The sequence below is a fragment of the Mauremys reevesii genome, linkage group 6 (genome assembly GCF_016161935.1).
Source record: "Mauremys reevesii isolate NIE-2019 linkage group 6, ASM1616193v1, whole genome shotgun sequence".
In the NCBI taxonomy this organism is placed as follows: Eukaryota; Metazoa; Chordata; order Testudines; family Geoemydidae; genus Mauremys; species Mauremys reevesii.
The window spans coordinates 125,026,221-125,049,290 of record NC_052628.1 but is presented as its reverse complement, the minus strand read 5'-3'; the positions used below and the strand labels follow the sequence as shown (position 1 = coordinate 125,049,290).

At 46.5% G+C, this 23,070-nt stretch overlaps 1 protein-coding gene and 1 long non-coding RNA gene across 2 annotated transcripts in view; one reads left to right on the top strand and one right to left on the bottom strand.

The window, feature by feature from the left end:
* LOC120407331 (neuronal acetylcholine receptor subunit alpha-7-like) overlaps positions 1-23,070 on the bottom strand; it is a 115,910-nt gene that overhangs the window by 21,990 nt on the left and 70,850 nt on the right. The window contains exons 7-8 of the mRNA XM_039542843.1: positions 19,810-20,004; positions 18,028-18,114 (exon numbers count right to left, since the gene is read on the bottom strand). Coding sequence (XP_039398777.1) covers positions 18,028-18,114; positions 19,810-20,004 — 282 coding nt within the window. The remainder of the gene's footprint in view (positions 1-18,027; positions 18,115-19,809; positions 20,005-23,070) is intronic.
* The window catches only part of LOC120407332, a 104,506-nt gene that overhangs the window by 21,157 nt on the left and 60,279 nt on the right, over positions 1-23,070 (top strand). The window lies entirely within an intron of this gene.

Below are 23,070 nucleotides of genomic sequence, written 5' to 3'. Positions count from 1 at the left end.
CAGAGCAGGGGAGAAACCTAGCTCCAAATATTGCTGGAGCAGAGCCCCTATCTGTGAATATTCCTGGGGCTAAAGCCCCAGGAGCCCATATAAGTTGGCGCCCATGGGCACAAGTGCTTAATGAAACATGAAGTGAGCTTGATTTGTGAAAGAAATTACATTCTTTTCACTGCCCTCCCCTGCATGGCTGCCATGGGACAGGAAAGGGAACGATGTCAGGAGACCTTGCTTCAACCCCTGCTTCTATTGCTGACTTGCTCTCTGGCCTTTTGACTTCCCTGTGACTCATTTTGCACCTAGGTGTGGAGGGGGAAATGCTTTGAAATCTCTCTAAAACATGAAGAGATTGATGGGATATTGGTGACTATTAGCCAGTCTTATTATAGTCCCAAAACACATGCTGTTTCCTTAGCATCTTTGTAACACTCCAATAGCTGCTTCCAAGGCACAGAAGTGCAGGCAATCTCTTTCCAGAGTGAGGTACTAGCTTTCCGAGGGCTGATTTATTTTTTTGTCTTTTTATTGCTAGAAGAGGCATAATGTGTAGCGTAGTACCTAGGCAGCTGCTTCAGCATCTGGGGGTTGTAGGCATGAGTCCCTGGGCTTTAGAAATGCATCACATACTGAATTACCAGCAGACACCTAGCAAATATAGTGGCTGATGCTATCCAATGGGGAGCTGTAAATAATCAGTAATAACAGCTATTCATTCTTGCAGTGGTGCTTAACTTTGCCGATGACATTGCTTTCCCGAGGATGATGTGTAATGGAATGACTGCCCTTACATCAGAGAGAGAACAGAAAGCAGCAAAAATTGGATTGAAAGCAAATGCAGAGAAGACCAATATTATGAAGGGAGGAAACTGGACAACAGATACAAAGGTGCACGTGGATGGAAAAGAAACCAAACAGGTAGAGTTCTTCCACTTGGGGAGAGTGATGACATTTGAAGATGGCTGTGAGCGAGAGATTCATCCGAGATTAGGAAAAACAAACACTGCTTTTGGAAGGATGAACAACCTGTAGTCACACAGAGGTCACCTACCAAACTACAGGTCACGTTATACCATGCGATTGTACTGAGAACACTACTGTACAGAGAAGAGACTTGGCTAATGACAGTGGCTAACCAAAGGAGATTGGAGGCTGCCCATCACAGATGGCTGAGGAAGATACTACACATTTCATAGAAAGACAAAATAAGTAAAGCGAGAGCCAGGAAGCCGACAGAGCAGGAGTTTAGAAAGGCCATCAAAGAGAGAAGTGTCAGGTGGTTGGGATGTATGCCCTGTTTAGAAGATGGGCGACATGCTAAGCAAGCAGTGAATGGGGTACTCAGGGAAGGAAAATGAAAGTATGGAAGGCCAAGGAAGAACAGGCTGAAGACAGTGACAGAGGATTGAATGCGCTGGCATAACCTGGGAAGAGGTCCCACAACTAGCGAATGACCACAATCAATAGAGGATGTGTCAGCGGCCCAGGAGAAACTAAAGTCTAAGGCAGGGGTAGGCAACCTATGGTGGCACGTGGGCTGATTTTCAGTGGCACTCACACTGCTGGGTCCTGGCCACCGGTCCGGGGGGCTCTGCATTTTAATTTAATTTTAAATGAAGCTTTCTTAAACATTTTAAAAACCTCGTTTACTTTACATACAACAATAGTTTAGTTATATGTTATAGACTTATAGAAAGAGACCTTCTTCTAAAAACGTTAAAATGCATGACTGGCAGCGAAACCTTAAATTAGAGTGAATAAATGAAGACTCGGCACATCACTTCTGAAAGGTTGCCGACCCCTGGTCTAAGGTAAGGTGATGGTCCTAATAGATTGTGTGGGAAATTCTATAAAAGAGATGGAAATAGTTTGCAAATTAGAATGCTGATGTGGGATGGGGATGGTAGTCTAGTATGACATCCTGCATCACTGAATGGGTTTGTTGCAGGACTACAGCAAAATGCCAAGGTTTGTTTGGAGGTGTCAGGGCATGTCCTCAGCTTCAGTGCAACTATGCCAGTGTACAGCAACTGAGGACCTGCCCCATCATGTGTATTTAGGGCAGTGTAAGAAAAACTAAAACCTGAACAAGCTTGGAGTGGGTAAAAGCAGAACAAACTTGGAGTGGGTAGCCAGCTCCAGCCCTGGGACAGAAGCTGCCACTGCCAGGTGAATGCAGGGTATGCTCACTCTCCAGCCCACCACCAATGACCCATCACCCTTCCTTGTGTAGCTCCATCACTGAGCAGCATCAAACTGGTGCAGTGGGGTGGAAGATCAAACCCAGGGTTGTATTACCCTACAGTTCAGAATGGTACATACAGTCCAGTCTGTGACCAATAGTTTAAAAACTAAGGGCCTAAAGTTAGCCTGTGTCATGTCCATATTTAGGGACTAAATTATTGCCCTGATTTTCAAAAGTGCTGGCACTCAACATTCATGACTTCAGCAGGAGTTGCTGGGTGATTCACAGTTCTGAAAATAAAGCCATATATTAATTGCCTAAATACATATTTAGGAGCTTGGCTTTTAAGGCATTCACTTTTTAAAATGTGTGTGTGGTTTGTGTCTGTCTGTAATAAGCAATGTTTATGAAATTATAATTGTTATTCTATGTCCATTTGGGAGGTTGAATCCTATGGAGAAAATCCCACTGACATCAATGTGCCTCTAGGTACCACTGTAATCCAAATGATAAGCAATGTGTATAATTATGTAGGGCTTTGTTTGCTTACCATGTTTTAATCATGCAGTAGTTATTCATTTAAATCCTTTGTGCTTCTCTAAATACACAGTATAGGAACATTTTCAGTTCTGAACCTATTTTTAAAGGAATCGTATACCTTGTTCTTTGATTAGCTGTTTGATGACACAAGAGCTTGGATGGAAGTACAACCTCCTGATTTAAAGATATTTGTTTTTTCTTTATGCATTGTGTGTGTGTGTGTTTGTATTCCATAAGCAAAATCTTTGTTTAAAAGAGTCTGACATACCCCTGCCCCCAGTGCAAACCCTTATAAACAAGGAAATAGCAAGTTAGAGGACACCTCTGAACTGTATAAAGCTAATGTAGCACAATTCAACTGATGGTGATAGATTCCTCATCATCACAAAAAAGCCTTCCTTCTCCTTCTGAAAGATCTTCTGCACAACACATTAAGTGCCCTTCTAATACAATGCAAAACCTCAGTTACATCCTCAGCAAATATTCAAGACTGATCTCTGTGCACGGGTTAGGTGTACCGTGTGTGATGTGTTTGTGGGGGGAAGTGTGGCGTCACCATTATGCTTTTGCATTCTCTAGTGAGGAAGATTTAATGTGTGCAAAAATTCATACTCATCTAGTCTGGTCTCTTGCAGAGCACGGGCCATAGGATGTCACCCAGTGATTATCCATCAAACCCAATGATTTGTGTAGTGAGTTTGGAGTTTCCTGGCTTTATACATGCTCCCTACTCCCATGCACTGTTCTCTCCGGCTGTATAGATGGCACCATAAAAAAAAGGAAATTAAAAATAGGCCAAGTCACAAGTGCAGCCAGGCAGGCTGCCCTAGGGAGGAATCAGCTGTTCTAGGACGGATAAGTTCAGGCCTCGGTGGTTGCTGTATAATTATGCTCCAAAGGTCTTGACAAAGGTTGCACTCCACAACAGGGCTCGCAGGGACTCCCAGGGCTCAGCAATACGGCCTTGCTCTTATAGTTCACTGAGTTTGGTTCTAGCTCAGCCATTGTATTTTATACACCACAGCGCTCAAATGCTTTTCATCCACATCCCTGGGTTTGTTGGATCTGTTAAGATTTTAAATATAAATCAGTGCAATTAGTCTCAGTGGTTCCCTGACTTCTCTGTTCCTTAGCTCAGTGCCCCATGTGAGTCCTCAGAAACTCAGCCGTCATTTTTGTTAGTGAGCTTCAGGGCAGGCTTTGAATACACCACACTTCTCAAACTCGGACCCTCCGAGGACTGCAGGGGTCTCTTGTGCTAAGAGCAGGGCAGGACTCCTCCATAGCGTGCAGGAGCGTGCTGCAAGGCACACAGGGAACAGCTAGCACGCTGACCTGTATGCTCTTTCCCCGCTGGGGGGCAGGCAAGGGCAGTCATCTGTGGTACCAAGCAGTACACTCACTAGCAGAGGGAGGGTGTGGTCATTGCTTCTGCTCGGAGGAAAAACTGAAGGGCAGCACCCCAGAAGTGCACTGGGGACAGTGTCATGTTTCTCTGTACCAGATACGGACTGGCTACAGAGCTTGTATTCCTCATAAGATCCTTTAATTCTCTGCCATGTATGGCTGATGTTCGTTTAAATAAGGTATTTGACACACGCAGGGCCGGCTCCAGGTTTTCTGCTGCCCCAAGCGGCAAAAAAAAAAAAAAAAAAAGCCGTGGGAGCGCAATCGCGCCGCTCCACTCTTTGGCGGGAATTTGGCGGCCGGTCCTTCGTTCTGACAGGGACTGAGGCACCCACCACTGAATTGCGCGCCGAAGACCCAGATGTGCCACCCCAGTAGCGACCGGAATGCCACCCCTTGATATTGGCCACCCCAAGCACCTGCTTCTTTAGCTAGTGTCTGGAGCCAGCCCTGGACACACAGTGCCAGCTAATGGCTGAACACTGTAATACAGTTTAGCATTCCATCACATCTCCCCCGTTACATTCTTCATTCCTGCCATTTACAGTATTTACATTATCACACTGTCTTTGAAGCTCTGAACATATCAGTCTGTCTCTAAATTGTACTGGTTTTCTAATTACACGACAGGAACACATAACGACTTGCTCATCAGGCTGTCCGCCAGTTGCAACATCTGACTGTGGTCGATTTGGAATCCTTGAGTCATCATCTTGTTCTACATCTGCCATCTGTAGGGTTTGCTCTGTTGATCACTCTTTCTGAGGAATAAACTGTAGATGTTGACGGTTTCTGTTGAATTCTCTACTGTCAGTCTCAATCACATATGATTTGGGCACTGAATACTTTTTCTTCATGATAGCTGGAGTTGTCCATCCTTCTCCATCCAATCTGACATGAACACAGTCACCAGATTTTAGACCCAGCAGTTCTCTAACTGAGTGTCTGTTGTAAAAGTGTAAAAGCTCCTTTAGCCTTTTTATTAAATTTCGCCACTCTCTTAATCTCTGGCCACCTTGCAAACAGGTTCTTTTCCAAAATTGGAATAGTAGTTCTGAGTTGTGCTGGACTAAATCCAATAGAATCAGAGAAGATTAGGGTTGGAAGAGACCTCAGAAGGTCATCTAGTCCAACCCCCTGCTCAAAGAAGGACCAATACTAACTAAATCATCCCAGCCAGGGCTTTGTCAAGCTGGGCCTTAAAAACCTCTAAGGATGGAGATTCCACCACCTCCCTTGGTAACCCATTCCAGTGCTTCACCACCCTCCTAGTGAAATAGTGTTTCCTAATATCCAACCTAGGCCTCTCTCACTGCAACTTGAGACCATTACTCCTTGTTCTGTCATCTGCCACCACCGAGAACAGCCGAGCTCCATCCTCTTTGGAACCCCCCTTCATGTATTTGAAGGCGGCTATCAAATCCCCCCTCACTCTTCTCTTCTACAGACTAAATAAACCCAGTTCCTTCAGCCTCTTTTCAAAAGTCATGTGCCCCAGCACCCTAATCATTTTTGTTGTCCTTTGCTGGACTCTCTCCAATTTGTCCACATCCTTTCTGTAGTGGAGGGCCCAAAACTGGACACAATACTCCAGATGTTGGCCTCACCAGTGCCGAATAGAGGGGAATAACCACTTCCCTCAATCTGCTGGCAATGTTCCTACTAATACAGCCCAATATACTGTTAGCCTTCTTGGCAACAAGGGCGCACTGTTGACTCATATCCAGCTTCTCATCCACTGTTATCCCCAGGTCCTTTTCTGCAGAACTGACACTTATCCTGTTGATCCCCAGCCTGTAACAGTGCATGGGATTCTTCCATCCTAAGTGCAGGACTCTGCACTTCTCCTTCTTGAACCTCATCAGATTTCTTTTAGCCCAATCGTCCAATATGTCTAGGTATCTACCTCTCCCTATAGCTTAGTGTCATCTGCGAAGTTGCTGAGGTGCAATCCATCCCATCATCCAGATCATTAATGAAGATGTTGAACAAAACCGGCCCCAGGATCAGCCCGTGGGGCACTCTGCTTGATACTGGCTGCCAACTAGACATCAAGCCGTTGATCACTATCCGTTGAGCCCGATGACCTAACCAGCTTTCTATCCATCTTATAGTCCATTCATCCAGTCCATACTTTTTCACTTGCTGGCAAGAATACTGTGGGAAGCCATATCAAAAGCTTTGCTAAAGTCAAGATATATCATGTCCACCACTTTCCCCATATCCACAGAGCCAGTTATCTCATCATAGAAGGCAATCAGGTTGATCAGGCATGAATTGCCCTTGGTGAATCCATGTTGACTGTTCCTGATCACCTTCCTCTCCTCCAATAGCTGCTTCAAAATAGCAGCTATTGGTGTTGATCTGTAACTCAGAAGAGCAAAGAATGGATCTTCCTGCTGTAGGATTTTCTTGGCTGTCTGTACAGCTCTCTCAGCCTCTTCATTTGCTTGTGGGTAATGTGGGCTGCTAGGAAATATGATCAAAATCATATTTCACTTGGAATGACTTAAGTTCTGCTGCAGTGAATTTTGGTCCGTTGTCCATCACTGGTTGTTCTGGAATACCAAAATGAGCAAAAGTGCACTTCAGTTTCTTGATAACACTGCAACATGTTATGTCTTTCAAATACATTATTTCTATATACCTGGAAAAATAATCCATGACAACCAGGTAATGATGTCCTCTGAATCTGCATAGATCTGCAGCTCATCTCTTCCAAGGTCCATTGGGTCAGGCTGTTGTATGCAGTGTAGTTGTAGCCATGGCAGTCTCAAGTTATTAGAGAAATAAGGTAAGTGACAGAGGCATCACATGGTGGGGGCACGCGAGGTCATGTCCCTTTCCCCTCCCCCAGATTTCTGCCATGGAGGGAGTCGGGCTCAGCACGGCTGAGGGAAACACGCCTGGGAAAGGTGCCAACACCTAGCACACCTGCTGAGCCCAGCTAGGAGGCACCTGGAGCAGGGAAGAGAATGGGGCTGGCAGTGCACCTCCACCAGAGGTGGCACAGGGAAGCCCTCTGAGTCCCGTCCCTTCCTTGCCTGCAGCCACAGTTAAATGCTCAGGAGTAGGTGTCTGGAGCCTGCTCTGGCCCACGCTGCACCTGCAGCGGGGAGGCGATGGAAGAAGTAAGTGGGGAAGGAGCTTTGAGGAGAGTGGGGGCAAGATGGTGCTGGCTTTGAGCAGGTGTGGGAGGTACAGGGGGAATGGGGTGGTCACATGGCCTCCCAAGCCTTTAAATTGTATGCCCCCACACCATCAAGAGCTAGGGGTCGTCTCTGGTACGTGAGGTAATATCCCACCCACAGATCTCCACACCTACCTGCCTAGATCTAGTAACCACCCCAAATACACCAAGAAATCTGTTATCTACAGCCAGGCACTCAGATACCACAGAATATGCTCTGAGAAGAAGGTCTGGGATATACACCTTCAAACACTTAAAACCACTTCACCAAACAAGGGCACTCCACCAGAGAAGTAGATCTCATTGTCAAATGGAAACCCAAATACCCCAAGCAAACCTGCTTCAATATAGAAATAAAAGCCCCTCTGACCTCATACCCCTAGTTGTTACCTACCACCCCACACCAGAAACCATATGGGATATCATCAAACAACTGCAACTCATACTCAACGGGGACCCCATCCTGAAAGAAATCTTTCCTGAACCCCACCTTCTGGCCTGCAGAACACCTCCCCACCTCATCATCACCAGCTCAAAGCAGCACCTGCCAAAAAAACAGATGCAAACTTGCAGACATATCTCCATTGGTATCATGATCAACACTCCACCCACCGCAACACACCTTTCAGGATCCATGGATCCTACACTTCCCTATCACAACATGTGGCGTACCTCCTCCAGTGCACTAAGTGCCCCCAATAACAACTATGTGGGTGAAACCAGACAATCACTAGACTCTCGAATGAACTCACACAGGAAAATGATAAAAGACAAAAACACCACATCAGCTGTGGGTGAACACTTTTCACAAAGTGATCACTCTATATCTGACCTCTCAGTCCTCGTCCTCAAAGGAAACCTGCACAATCCTTTCAAAAGATGAGTCTGGGAGCTTAAATTCATTACTCTACTAAATCTAAATATCAAGGACTGACCAGAGACAGTGGATTTATGGCTTATTATAACAATCTGTAACCCACTAATCCCCTCTTTTCATCCTGTGACTACCGAGGTATTAATGGACTGCTCTATCTTGAATGGCCCCTTGAAATATGTGCTAACTACTTATGCTAAACAATCTGTTCCACTTTGTCTTTAGCTGTGACACTCTGAGTATCTTTCCCAGCCCTGAAGAAGAGCTCTGTGTGGCTTGAAAGCTTGGTTCTCCCATCAACAGAAGTTAGTCCAATAAACTATATTACTTCACCCACCTTGTCTCTCTGATAGGGATGTTGTTGTTAAAGGTTCTTTGTGTTATGTTGGTCTCTTAGTTCTATAATGTTCACACAGATATTTTTATTCTTTATACATCTTTGCTGATGCCCGGCCACCACATTGACTGGTTAGCCCATTCACAGCATTTAGTTAGTCCTTGATGTCCATCATGGATGAGGTTTAGGATTCCTTATCTCATTTCATTTGGAATTACAATGCAATTGCCTTTAATCATAAGTCCATTTGACACACTTAATTGTCCAGGCATGGCAAAGTAGTCTCCTGTCACTTCCTTTGTGTCCTTTAGATACTTGGGCCAGCCACCCCAAATGTAATTTAGAACTTCCAGAAGTTCGGTGTCCCTCAAGATTTCTTTTTGTAGCTTGAGTAGTTTCTTTTCTGGCACTGGTCTGTATGTGTCCACAGCATCCACATCCACCTTATGTCATCTTCAAGGTCAAGGGTAGTGAGTGTGATGCTGGGCTCTGTGACAGAGTGTTTGCTGCTACCAGATTTTTCCCAGGAATGTATTTAGCAATTGGGTTAAATCACATCAACATTAGCCGTAGACATTGGCATCTCAGCGGTGCTTGATCCAGGTCTTTGCCCATCGATGAGGGTTACAGGAGGTGTATGGTCTGTCATCAGTCTAAATTAATTCAGTCCACAGAGATATCTGTAAAAGTTCTCACATGCCCATACATTTGCCAGGCACGCCTTTTCAATCTGTGCAGAGCGTTTTTCAGCTTCTGTAAGAGTGCAAGAGCAAAATGCAACTGGCTTCCATTCTGAGTCATGTTGTTGCAACAGCGCACCACTTAAGCCATAGGTGCTTCTATCCACACTGACCTGACGTGGGTTTGTTCACGTTGTAGTACTAGACAACTAGAGCTGTTGAGATAATTTCTTTTACCTTTTTGAAAGCTATTTTTTGATAATGAGATCATACTCAAGAGGGGTTGGACTTTCATTCAGTAGTTCTGTCACTGTAGAAAGATCTTGTTGGTATCAACCAAGGTTATTTTCCATCATAGAATCATAGAATATCAGGGTTGGAAGGGACCTCAGGAGGTCATCTGGTCCAACCCCCTGCTCAAAGCAGAACCAATTCCCAACTAAATCATCCCAGACAGGGCTTTGTCAAGCCTGACCTTAAAAACCTGTAAGGAAGGAGATTCCACACACACCCCTCAAGGGAACCCATTCCAGTGCTTCACCACCCTCCTAGTGAAAAAGTTTTTCCTAATATCCAACCTAAACCTCCCCCACTACAACTTGAGACCATTACTTCTTGTTCTGTCATCAGGTACCACTGAGAACAGTTTAGATCCATCCTCTTTGGAACCCCCTTTCAGGTAGTTGAAAGCAGCTATCAAATCCCCCCTCATACTTCTCTTCTGCCGACTAAACAATCCCAGTTCCCCCAGCCTCTCCTCATAAGTCATGTGCTCCAGCCCCCTAATAATTTTTGTTGCCCTCCGCTGGACTCTTTCCAATTTTTCCACATCCTTCTTGTTGTGTGGGGCCCAAAACTGGACACAGTACTTCAGATGAGGCCTCACCAATGTCGAATAGAGGGGAATGATCACGTCCCTCGATCTGCTGGCAATGCCCCTACTTATACAGCTCAAAATGCTGTTAGCCTTCTTGGCAACAAGGGCACACTGTTGACTCATATCCAGCTTCTCGTCCACTGTAACCCCTAGGTCCTTTTCTGCAGAACTGCTTCCTAGTAATTCGGTCCCTAGTCTGTAACAGTGAATGGGATTCTTCTGTCCTAAGTGCAGGACTCTGCACTTGTCCTTGTTGAACCTCATCAGGTTTCTTTTGGCCCAGTCCTCTAATTTGTCTAGGTCCCTCTTTATCCTATCCCCCTGCAGCGTATCTACCACTCCTCCCAGTTTAGTGTCATCTGCAAACTTGCTGAGAGTGCAGTCCACACCATCCTCCAGATCATTAATGAAGATATTGAATAAAACCGGCCCCAGGACCGACCCTTTGGGGCTCTCTGCTTGAAACCGGCTGCCAACTAGACATGGCACCGTTGATCACTACCCGCTGAGCCCGACGATCTAGCCAGCTTTCTATCCACCTTATAGTCCATTCATCCAGCAGGACCAGGAAATTGTCCCCTACACTTTCCAAAAACTTCCTGGATTGTCTGGATTGTCAGTACACATCTCAGTTCTGGTACATTAGTTGGTGCACTCAATTCTTGAATTGCCTTTACTTCCTCAGGGCTAGGACTGATTCCATGTCTGTTTGTTGTCTGTCCCAAAACTTGATTGGGGTAGGCAGAACATACATTTTTCCTTATTTAGTCTCAGTCCAGACTGACTGATTAGGCTTAGGACTTGGCTGAGGGTTCTGTTATGTTCTTCCGCTTAATACATCAGAATATTGTCCATGAAAATTACAACTCCATTTATGTTCATTAACAGTTCTGCCATCTGTCTTTGAAAAATTTCAGGTGCAAAGTTAACTTTTTAATTTGCCAGAATCATAGAATATCAGGGTTGGAAGGGACCTCAGGAGGTCATGTAGTCCAACCCCCTGCTCAAAGCAGGACCAATCCCCAGACAGATTTTTACCTCAGTTCCCTAAATGGCCCCACAACCCTGTATTTGGCAGGCCAATGCTCAAACCACTGAGCTATCCCTCCCCCCAGCTACTTATGGCAGCTAGCTTAGAGAATACTGTAGAATACTTAGAGCATACTTTCATTTTAGGGAGGAAGTCATCCAGTGTTGGGAGGGCACATTTTTTCCCTCCCAACTGTTTCATTATTTCAAGATTACATAGCTTCATATTTTTCCATTTTTCTGTGTAACCGGTATCAACCTGCTCCATTCTTTTTAACTCTGTGAACTGTATGTACAGTACAAGATTCAGAATTGTCTCTTAAGGTTAGTTGTAGTGGATCTCCTTTCAAAAGTCCAAAATCACCAAATATTTCATCAAGTTGTTCCACCTTTCTCATTAGGGTCATCATGGCTACAACGCTGCTGCTGAGAAGGCTGTTGGTCTGTGATCCTTTGATTGCATAGCTTTTGTCTTTATAAGGTGTTTCCGTGGTGAATTGGCCCATGCAGTTCAGAATAACTCCAGGGCTAGTCACAGCTGTGTCACTTAATTTCAGCTCTGGAAGGAGTTGAAGGTGATTGTAAGCCCCTTCTGAGAAGACTGTGCCATCAGCTCCTGAGTCAATTTTAAAGTCAGTATTCTTGTCATGAATATTCAGTTTTGCTCTCCAGTCAGGCTCTGTCATCACAAGTCATAGATCCCAGAAACAGTAGCTCTTGATTGTCTGTAATATGAGTCAACTCCCTGACTGCTATGGTGCAGCAAGCAGCTGCAAAATGTCCACATTTCATGCATTTATTACACCTTGTACCTCTGTCTGAACATGCATCATCTCTGGGATATGACTTTTTCTACAGCTTGTGCATGTAGGCTTGAATTTGTCCCTCTCAGCTTGGGATTTCTCTCTCCTGGTCTTAGGGGTTTTATGATGATGATTTTTAAATACTCAAGTATCTGTTTATAGCTTCTATGCTAGTTTCAGGTTTTTCAAGTTGCTCCTGCCTTTTCTTCTGTTTGAGTAACTCTGGTTGCTTTACTATCTGTATAGCTGGGGCTAGGGTTCTCTCTCTCTTCAGTGGTAGCTGCTGTGAATAGTTTTTATCTATTAACCCAATAACCAGCCTGTCTCTGATATCTGCCTGTTTTACTTTCCCGGTGAAAGGGAAAAGCTCGACTTGGACAGATCAGTGCTGACTGTAGCCAGGCAAACAAGGAAGGGACTGGGGTTAAAAAGGGAAGTGGCCCAGGAAGGCACAGCAGCAAGTAGTTAAAGGGAAGCAGCAGGTGGCTGATCCTTATAGGGTCCCTGGGTTGGGACACAGAGGAGTGGGTGGTCCCAGGCCTCCGCCCCACCAGCAACTAGGGAAGTGGCTTAAGCACTGAGCAAGGGAGTAGCAGAGTGAATGGCAGCCAGTTGCTGCGGCCACTGCAGCAGCTGACGTGTTGCTTGATGCCTTCCCCGCCCCCAGGGGTGGGAAGTGAAGTTACATGAACACACCTCTGAACACTGGATCTTCACTGATCTAGGAGAGCAACTGTGACTGGGGTGAAGTTGAGGGAGAGGCGTGTTAAGGGAATATTTGGTTGTTGGACTTTCACACCGTAAGGTGAGAAACTGAGGCCAAGGACGCTGCCCAACGTACTCTGGGGGGGGGGACATGTTTGCTTATGGTCAGATGCTTTTGAATCACAGTTGTGGTGTTTTCCCATGTTAATGCTGGGTTGCTTTTCCCTTTTTATTAAAGGTTTTCTTGGCTATACACAGCCTCAGTGCTTGTGAGAGGGGAAGTATTGCCTCTCAGAGGTGCCCAGGGTCAGAGGGGAGGCAGTTAATTTTCCCACATTACAGGCTGGGAGCTCAAGCCCCTAAATGCTGAATCTGTCTTATTGCAGCTGACACCACTGGCAGAATGGTTACAATTCTAACAAACACCAAGCTGGTATATCCCCCAATGGGACAATGTGCATCATAGGGAAATCCTAGTCCTTCCTGAATGGCCACTGCGTGGGGAGGGGGCTTCTTGCCATGGGAGCAAGGGGGGTGGGAATAAATATTCAGATCCCAAACCCTCTCTATGCTACAAAGCCCATTTCCATGGGGGCTCCCTGAGCAAGGATTTCACAGACCTAGCAGGTCCCTGAATAATCTCTCTCGAGTGGCCTGGTGAGTTTGTGCTGGAGTTTGACCTATAGGCACAATATTATATTCTTCTGGTTGTTCTGTCCTAAGGTTGGCCATGCTCCACGGCATGCAGACAGTCTACACTAGAGATGGCCCAGCACGGACAGACTTGATTTACCATCACAGTGTGACAGGTGAACAGCAGGTGACAGTAACTGAGGAGCCATGGGAATGTTTTAAACATTCATTTTCCAGATAGCTGAAGTCAGCCTGCAGGAGCTTCCAGTTCTGGGGCATGGAGCTTTATCCTTTTACAGCATTGCACAGGGGAGATGACTCTAATGAACAGATGAAAGGAACAAAGCATGTTTGACCTACATGGCAGCTTTGAAAGGTGCTTTTCTAAATACATCGGACATGCTCTAATTGGTTAGGCATTGGGGAAAATACTGCAAAATGTGAGGTGCTAAGTGCTAACACAGCATGTTTTAGTCTTGAGACAACAGTCTCAATGGGTCACATTAGCTCCTTGACTTCGTGCTCTGCAAGAGATGAAAGGATGTGGTGAATCTATTCCTCTGGCCAGTACTGAGGTGGAGAGAAGGAGCTGGAACCACGGTGGTTATTTTCTTTCCTTTACAGTCTACACACTGGTTTTGTAATGGTATAACTATGTAGGGTCAGGCTGTGACGTCTCTACTGAAACAGTGAAGTCAGTACAACTCCCATGAGTGTGGGCACAGTTATATCCATTTATAAGTGCTTGATACTGGTATACTTTACTCCCCTTTTCATCTGGGAATAGCTGCATTGGTATGAAGCACCTTTAGGCTTTGTGTACACTACAGAGCCTTAGGCCGGTGCAGCCCCTAGTATAGACAGAGCATCCGTAGCCAGGAGGAGTTTTTCTGCCAGTGTAGGAACACCTCTTCCCCGAACAACGTTAGCTGTGTGGACAGCACTCATCTTTTGCTGGCGAGGAGGGTGTTTTTTCATTTAAATAGGCAGCATTGGGCTTCTAGAACCCAATTATTCAGGAGCCTTTCAATAGGATGCCTCAATGACTTGGCAGCTTTGAAAATCCCACCTGCAGCATGTGAATTGTGTGGTTACATAGCACCATATGCCACGTCCCTCCCCTGTGATTAGCAATGAGATGTGTGTGTTCTTAGGGAAGCTTTGAATTTGAGTTGTGGTTGCAGGGAGCTGGCTGGAAGAGCATTTCACGCTAGCTCCCCCTCTGGTGCCTCCTTTGCATTTTGAGCTGTAACCTTCTATAGTGCTGTTACACACAACAAACTCCCTGAAACGGACGTTGAGGTTGCAAAGCCAAGCACTCCAAAATGCCAGATTTGAAGGTTGCCTGTGCAGGCTCGATTCAGCCCCTCTGTGGGTATGAATTATGATACTGTCTTTAATTACACAACCAAATACTATGTTTTCGAGAAGTCAGTGTACAGGCTGGACAGTATTTTGTTTTCTCCTGGTGGTTCAAGGTATGGCCCCAGGCTTTGTTCTCTGCGCACTATTCAAACCCTGCTCCACAGACAGAGTGATTAATTGTCTCAGAGGCTTCTGTGCGGTGCTCATCACTGAGTGCTTCACAAACAGGACTGAAGTTATCTTCACAACACCCCTGTGAGGTCCAGGGATGGTGGTATCCCCCTTGTACAGACAGGGAACAATGGCACAGAGATATAGGTCAAAAGTATCCACTGATTTTGGGTGCCTAGTTTGAGACACCTGGGATCTGATTGTTCTGAGTACGTAGCAGTCTATATAGCAGTTCACGTGTTCAAAGCACGACTCCCTTTAACTTCAGTTGCAGATGTGAGCCCTCAGCTCTTCTGCCATTCAGACCCCTGCGTAACCCAGAATATGAGGATTGTTTTGGTTTAAGTGACATGCCCAGTATCACACAGTAACCCTGTGGCAGAGGCGGGGATAGACTCCAGTTCACCAGGGTGGCATTAAACTGCCCTAACCATGAGACCTTTATTTCTCTTCCTGCTGTCCCCTGCCTCATTCACTACACACCTTCCAACTTCTGCAACACACGAGGCGGGGGTCCTACAGACAACAGCCTCCTCAACTGCGCAGTTGTTGGGAAGCACATGCTGAGAGTCCTTAAGATTGTCATCCAATTCTTTTGTTAACTCTGGCCTGCATAAATCACACATACCTCATAGCTGAGGTTTCTGAAACAGCTGTCTCTCAGTGGGACCTAGGATACCCTGACGCCTCTTGTCTTTACGCAATGCAGTCTGATCAGCAGCTGATCTCGTGTCCATCCCTGAGTTTCTCCTAAAGACTATTTTAAATTCCTCTGAAACAAATGGAGGGCCACGATCTGGAACAAACTCTTCAGGGAGCATACTCTGTAATGCTTCCATAGTATTTCCATGTGTGCTGCCTCAAGCCACCTGGAATGAGTGCAGCTGTATTTGCATACTATGGAGTCTTTGCAAGGCCTTCATTGTCCACTGGTACATGTGACATGGAGCAAGTGTCTGGCATGTTTGTGATCGCCTGCTCTCTCTCCCTCGGGATGAACATGGGCGTCTTCAACATGCCTAGCTCAGTGGGGCCACAATCCTAATTGGAGCCTGCAGGCATGACTGCAATATAATTAATACATAATTCACAGTGGCTACTTAACTTTTCTGTAGCCTGCTGTGCATCTGACTTCCAAAGTAACTTTGGCTATGTCTACACTGCGATTAGTCACCCACGGCTGGCCTGTGCCCGCTGGCTTGGGCTAAGGGGTTAATTGCAGTGTAGATGTTTGCACGGTCCTAAGGCCCAGACTCAAGCCTGAACGTCTACACTGCAATTAAACGGCCCCTTAGCCTGAGCCCTGGGAGCCCGAGTCAGCTGGCATGGGCCAGGCTCAGGTTTTTAATGCAGTGAAGACGTACCCTACAAGTCAAGCTTTTCCCTTTCACTGGGCCTTGGTGATGTTGAAGAAATTCAACCGGCATCCTAACCTGCAAGCTTATTGGTATTACTACTGATGTGCCCAAGAGCAAGCAAGCAATCTCTCCTGACAACTCAATTTCTCTAGAGGAATAAGAATGACTCCCTCATCTTCTGTGTCATTCGACTCTCCCAAAAGAATATATTAGAAAGGAAGGTGATGAAAGCACTGGGTTGAGATGTAGGTGTTCTGGGTTCAGTTCTCGGCTCTGCTGCAGCCTTCCTGTGTGGCCTTGGGCAAATCACTTAGCCCCCCTGTGCCTCAGTTCTCTTGGGTTAAAATAGCAGGGAAGACATCAGCTCAGGTTAGCCGCTCAAGGTAATGCCTATAGGGCTGCCTGAAGCGGAACTTGACCTGCTAACCCACGTTAAAAGCGGAGCTGCAGTGTGTTCACTACCACCGTAACCCGAGGTAAGAACACACCTTCCCCGCTCCTCAGTGTAGACGTACACTTAGACACAGTACCTTGTGTTGTGCATGAATGAGGAGAAATGCAAAGTATTGCACTTAGGAAGGAATAAACAATTGCCCAAATACAAAATAGGCAATGACTGCCTAGGAAGGAGCACTGTGCAAAAGGATCTGGAGGTTATAGTGGATCACAAATTAAATAAGAGTCAACAATGTAACACTGTTGCAGATTGAACAGCATTCTGGGATGTATTAGCAGGAGTGATGTACGCAAGACACGAGAAGTAATTCTTCCGCCTACTCTGTGCTGATAAGGCCTCAGCTGGAGTATTGTGCCCAGTTCAGGGCACTCTGATTCATAGAATCATAGAATCATAGACTCTTAGGGTTGGAAGGGACCTCAGGAGGTATCTAGTCCAACCCCCTGCTCAAAGCAGGACCAAACCCAACTAAATCATCCCAGCCAGGGCTTTGTCAAGCCTGACCTTAAAAACCTCTAAGGAAGGAGATTCCACCACCTCCCTAGGTAACCCATTCCAGTGCTTCACCACCCTACTAGTGAAAACGTTTTTCCTAATGTCCAACCTAAACCTCCCCCTCTGCAACTTGAGACCATTACTCCTTGTTCTGTCATCTTCTACCACTGAGAACAGTCTAGGAACGATGTGGATAAATTGGAGAAAATCCAGAGGAGAGCAACAAGCTGCAGTGGGGGCAACCAAGGAGCTAATTTGGCCCATTCACTTGGCGTGTTGAAAATGCATCAGTAATGCAGTTGGGTTTTCCCAGTATTCCTTTTAATTGTGATTGGCATCTTTAGGAGAAGGGCAAAGGAGAACAGAGGTGGAAGGTGGGTAGGGAGGGGCTAGTGAGGGGTGCTGAGTGAAGGCTGGAGGGCTGCTCACAGGGAGGAGGAGAGGGAATTGTCGCTCAGACAATGACATTTGGAGGTAGGTGGCTAGGGATGGGATTTTCAGAAGTGCTCGGCACTGGCCAACTCTGTTCCCATTGAAGGCAATGAGGATTTTCCCCCTGGGTTCACTAGCACTGAGTTAGGCCTAGGCTGAATGCATCTGAAAATCCCACCCTATACCTGTATCTTGGGGGTTTGGGAACATCATAAAGCCCTTGTGCTTCACCTCCCCAAACCCCATATTGAGTGTTAACCCCCAGGTCAGTTACCTGCTGATTCAGTATTTTCCAGGCCCTTCTGCTCCCCTCACACAAACCTTTACACGTGAAGCTGGTTTCCCACGTGTGCATTGCTTGTACGGCCTGAACAAGTGCCTTGCCCCCTGCACTACTGACCAGAGAGTCTCCAGCCGCGACATGGAGCCATTCCAAACCAGCCTGGGAAGCAAGCTCACAGCCCTGGGTGCAGGTAACGTGGAAAACGCACGTACCTATTAGAGGGACGGAATCCGAGGTGGCAGGCATGATCTCCGCCACAAGCAGCATGAACACTGTCAGGGACAGCAGGACAGTGATGCCTGGGAGGGAAAAGAAAGGATGAGTATGACTGTTCCTGAACTGGTGTGGCCATTCCACTAACATCTTGGCTATGAAATAAAACCCCGGCCTGGTCACTAGGTAAGCAAGCCCGTCTCCAGCTCATCTCCACTTCCGCGTCTCCAAGAGAAGAGCCTCTGCTGGGCAAGACGCATCCTCCAGTGCATCTTCATCTCCTCTCTGTCCCCCTTCTCCCCAGTTTTCCTATTTGCCTTGGCTGCCAATAACCCTCGACCCAGAGCTCTCTCCCTCCTGCACTGCAAAGCTGCTGAACACAATCGCTGCCACCTTGCCTGTGCACCTTGTCGCCTTGACTCTTCCACTCTGAACTCCACCATTTCCTCTTGCCCTGCCTACTCTTGCTCTCTTTATTCTGGCCTCCTCAAATCCCAGCTCTCCACGGTGCAGGTAACCATGCTTCCTAGCTTCTCACCGGTACACCCAAGGGAGACAAATTCAGACTCCCTCCTCCAACAAACTGCAGGTCTCAAAGTGGTCTCAGAGTTCCACCCAGTCTGTCATTGCTCCGGGATTTATCGTGTTTCATAGACAAGACTGGATTTTAAGGCCAGAAGAATCCATTAGGAGCACCTAGTGTGAGCTCCTGCAGAACGCAGGCCAGAGAAGGTCCATCTATTAACTACCGGTGGGATTCTGAACAGCACTCCACGGTGGCCCACCTCTGCTCCCATTAATGTCAATGTGTTTTTACCATGGATGTCAATGGTGGCAAAGAATGCTGACCACTTTTGAAACTCCCACCCTAATCTGGATTCTGACCCCTTACTCCTATTGTCATATGTCCCTCCATGAGTAACCCCCAGGACCACTACTCTCCATGAGCAAAGTATCACAGTTGGGTCCTTAGAGCTCTGGAACTTTGCTCAAATACTCTTTTAACATCCCCTAGACAGGCCCAGATGTCACAACCTTTGTTTCCTAGCTTGGTGGCTCAGTCCCTTTTAGCCATGTGTAATCACTGTTCATCTCAGGAAGCCTTTGTTGCTTTCATGCATGTGCCCAGGCCTACCCCCGAGACCTGCTTTCTCTGGCCTTGTGACTTGGCTATGAACTTCAGGCTTCAGAAGAAAGACAGTTGCCCTAACCCACTGTTCCACCTAGTCCAATGGAGATGTCTAACTCTATCCTGCAGAACTGGTAAATCCCATTCATTTGTCAAAGCACGGAGCCAGAGAATAATCCAAATCAAGGCCAGCCACTTATTAATACCTAATATCAGCAGGAAGCTGTATCGCCACCTTGCTCAGCTCAATACAAATAGCTGAATTTACATAGTGCCAAATCAACAGGGCTACCTGCGGTCAGTGCTCACTAATGTGAGTGACGGTTCCTCAAGCTGGCCCCAAGAAAGCTGTCTTGCTACAGTGTCTGCAGCTTTGAGTGGGCTCCCCACTAGAATCATAGAATCTCAGGGTTGGAAGGGACCTCAGGAGGTCATCTAGTCCCACCCCCTGCTCAAAGCAGGACCAATCCCCAGACAGATTTTTATGCCAGTTCCCTCAAGGGTTGAGCTCACCACCCTGGGTTTAGCAGGCCAATGCTCAAACCACTCAGCTATCCCTCCCCACCTAGCCAAGGTCCGTAGTAGGCTGAGCTTTTTACTCTCCCTTTTATGCCACATCTTTAGGAAGAGCTGAGGAATTAATTTTCCTTACCCAAAGAGATCTTCTCTCCCGAGTCAGCAGGCAACAGGAACACAAGCAATGCCAAGCCAGATATAAGGACACAGGGAATCAGTAGGTTCAAGCCGTAGTAGAGAGTGCGCCGGCGCATGGTTACAGTGTACGTCACATCTGGATACGGTTCTTTACAGCACTCATAGTACAGCTCGTTCCTCTTCCCTGGGACACCTGCGCAGGAGGAAACCAGAGGTGGAGAGAGCTGCCGTTGGCCTGATATCTGGAGCTGTGTAGCACTCAACTCCAGTCAACACTTCATGCCTCCGAGCATCGGACCCAATGTGCAAAGGCATTCTCTTTAGATCAGGGGTCGGCAACCTTTCGGAAGTGCTGTGCCGAGTCTTCATTTATTCACTCTAATTCAAGGTTTCGTGTGCCAGTAATAATTTTAAAGTTTTTAGAAGGTCTCTTTCTATACGTCTATGATATATAACTAAACTATTGTATGTAAAGCTAATAAGGATTTTAAAATGTTTAAGAAGCTTCATTTAAAAATTAAATTAAAATGCAGAGCCCCCCGGACTAGTGGCCAGGACCTGGGCAGTGTGAGTGCCACTGAAAATCAGCTCGCGTGCCGCCTTCGGCACCCGTGCCATAGGTTGCCTACCCCTGGTTTAGATCATTGTTAGTACATGTATTCCTGTAGCACCTAGTGGCCTGAGAGAGATGGGCCCCATGATGCTAGAAGCTGTACATATGGTAAGAGACAGCCCCTTCCCCAAAGAGCTTACAGTCTAAATAGACAAAGGGTGGGATGGGGAAAGAGAGGTGAAGTGACTTGCCCAGGGTCACACAAAAGGTCAGTGGCAGAGTCAAGAATAGAACCTAGACGCCCATCACTAGACCACACTGCCTCTCAAATTGCTGCTTTCCTATCACTAGAACTAGTTCAGTGATGTAAACCTCTAGCTTGCCAGCTGCCAAAATGCTCAAACTGTAGGTTCAAATGCCAACAGGCAGCTTTATTTTTTTAAGGTAAAGCAAGTTATTAGAATGAAGTGTGTGCATGAGACATTAAAAACATAGGTATGTTCTGTGCAGTGTAGCTATTAAAGATCCCACAACTCTTTGTTTTGCTCTGAGGTTCTTGGTCAAAACTTCCCTTCTTCCACTACTGTGCAGTACGACTTCTGCTGGCTGGCTCCCTCCACTCCTACTGTATGCAGCAGAGAAATGATTCTTATGTCCTAAACCACTTTGAGATTAAAGGAGCTCTAGAAACATAAAAAGATAGTTTCCCTGTCACTTTGCTCACTGTATACATGTGGTGACTACAGGATTTGCAAATATAATCATTATTCTGAGCTGGCATATTGGTTTTCAATTTTTATTTTTGGAAACAATATACCTGGAGCAGGGCATAGCAGGACCCCCCCTTGGTCTGGCCTCTGCTCTTCTCCAAAAATCACTCCGAGACCTTCTGGCTCAGCTGTCACCGGTGCAGTTTATTTACAGGGTGCAATCCCACCACCTTCCTGCCATATACAGCACGGGGGCTTCATTCTGAAGGACTTCCCAGCCTCTACCCCTAGGAGAGACACACTTCCACCCTCTGGCTTCCCCCTTTCCATCTGCCCCCTGGCTTCCTTCCTCTGAGGCTTTTGTGCAGCCCCAGGCTAATTAGGCTGGCTGCTGTTTCCCCTTTGTCAATCAGGTACAGGTGTCTCTAGCCAGCTCCAATTCACCTCCCTTAATTGGGCTGGAGTGACAGAGGGCTGGCTTAGCAGTCCCTGCCACAATAACTCATTAATGGAGAAACATATGGCAGTTGAATTACAGCAGACTCATCCTTGGTATATTCAGCCAGTTTTTCACAGCTGAGTTCTCTTCAGCAGGAAAAACCCAGTGTTAGACAGATGGTAGTTTTTGCAGTTAAGGTCGTAACTCACTGTCTTTTATAAGTTCCTTTCCCCCAGTGCTGGCAAAACTCAAAGGATCCAGCTGAAATTTCTTCTGTGCCACCCTGACAGATGGGGGTGGATATTTTAGGAAAGTTTGGTAGCCCTCGGACAGGCATTCAGCTATGGCGATGTGGAAGATCAGAGCTGGAAAACTGTCTGCACATTTTCTGAAAATTCATCTGGAAAACAGCTTGGCTTAGGAACCCCATGAGAATTGGTGCCTTTGTTTATGGAAAGGTGGCATGGTTAATTTTAATGTAACCTGGTCTGGTTTGTATGAAAGGGAGAGCACCATGAGATTTCATGCACACCCTGTACCATCTCTGAAGTCTGATCCACTTATTAGCATGCCAGTACACCCCCACAAGTGCTCTCAGTGTGGTTTGCGGAGGGCCATTCAGCCCACTTCTTAGAATGATAAGGGCCAGAATTTCAGAAGGGTGTGGGGGGATTCTCCATTGTTCCCATTGGGACCTGCTGGCCCCCTTTTGAAAACAGGACCTATAATATGCGTTGAAATGTCACGGTGACTTTTGTAAGAGAGAACTGAAAATTCCAAGGTGATTCTGAGACACACCCATTCTGTGACACCGCAGCTAAGAATGTAAAGACAGGTAAGTTGAAGGGAAGATGGAGAGAGCCTTAGCTGATGTTTCTATGTTTTGTTTTTAGAAAACAGACTCTCAAAGTCAGGAAATTCAAAGGGTTTGTTTTTAATTAAGGAAAACTGGAAAAGTCAAAGGACAAAAATGCAGAGTTAAGGTAGCCCAGGCCACATCAGCAGCACCTCCATGGCTGTGTTTTCAGTACCTCGGAGATGGGAATGTAAAGTTTCTGCTACTCCCAACCCCACAGTAGTCCCCTCTCTCTCTTTTTGATCACTCTTCTTACCTTCTATTTAACAAGACGCCTGCTTAGCCGGCCAGGGAAATCAACCTTGCAACAATTTGCTGTGACAAGCTACAAGCAGTCCTGAGCATCCCAGCCTTGGGAAGAGGAGATTTACCCTCGGACTGGCTGCAGGATGATTAGAGTCACCTAGTCTCTAACGGGGTTAGGCTGTAGACTGTGCCTCTAATTTTCTAGCAGCTGAGCTGCAAATGTGACAGCTGCTGCCATGTCCTAGCATGTGCTGTTCTTTCGCTCTTTCCCCTGTTCTGTGTTTGTCTGGTTTGCTCATAAGAGGAACCCAGGTCAGACTTTTGACTGAACCGGAAAGATGCCAGCTCCAACATGGTGGCTTGCCCATGGGCGGGAGCGCCTGGGGCTACGCCAATTCTGATTACGAGCTGAGCCCCATCTGAGAGGAATGAGGTGATTTCCAGTCTGAAAGGCA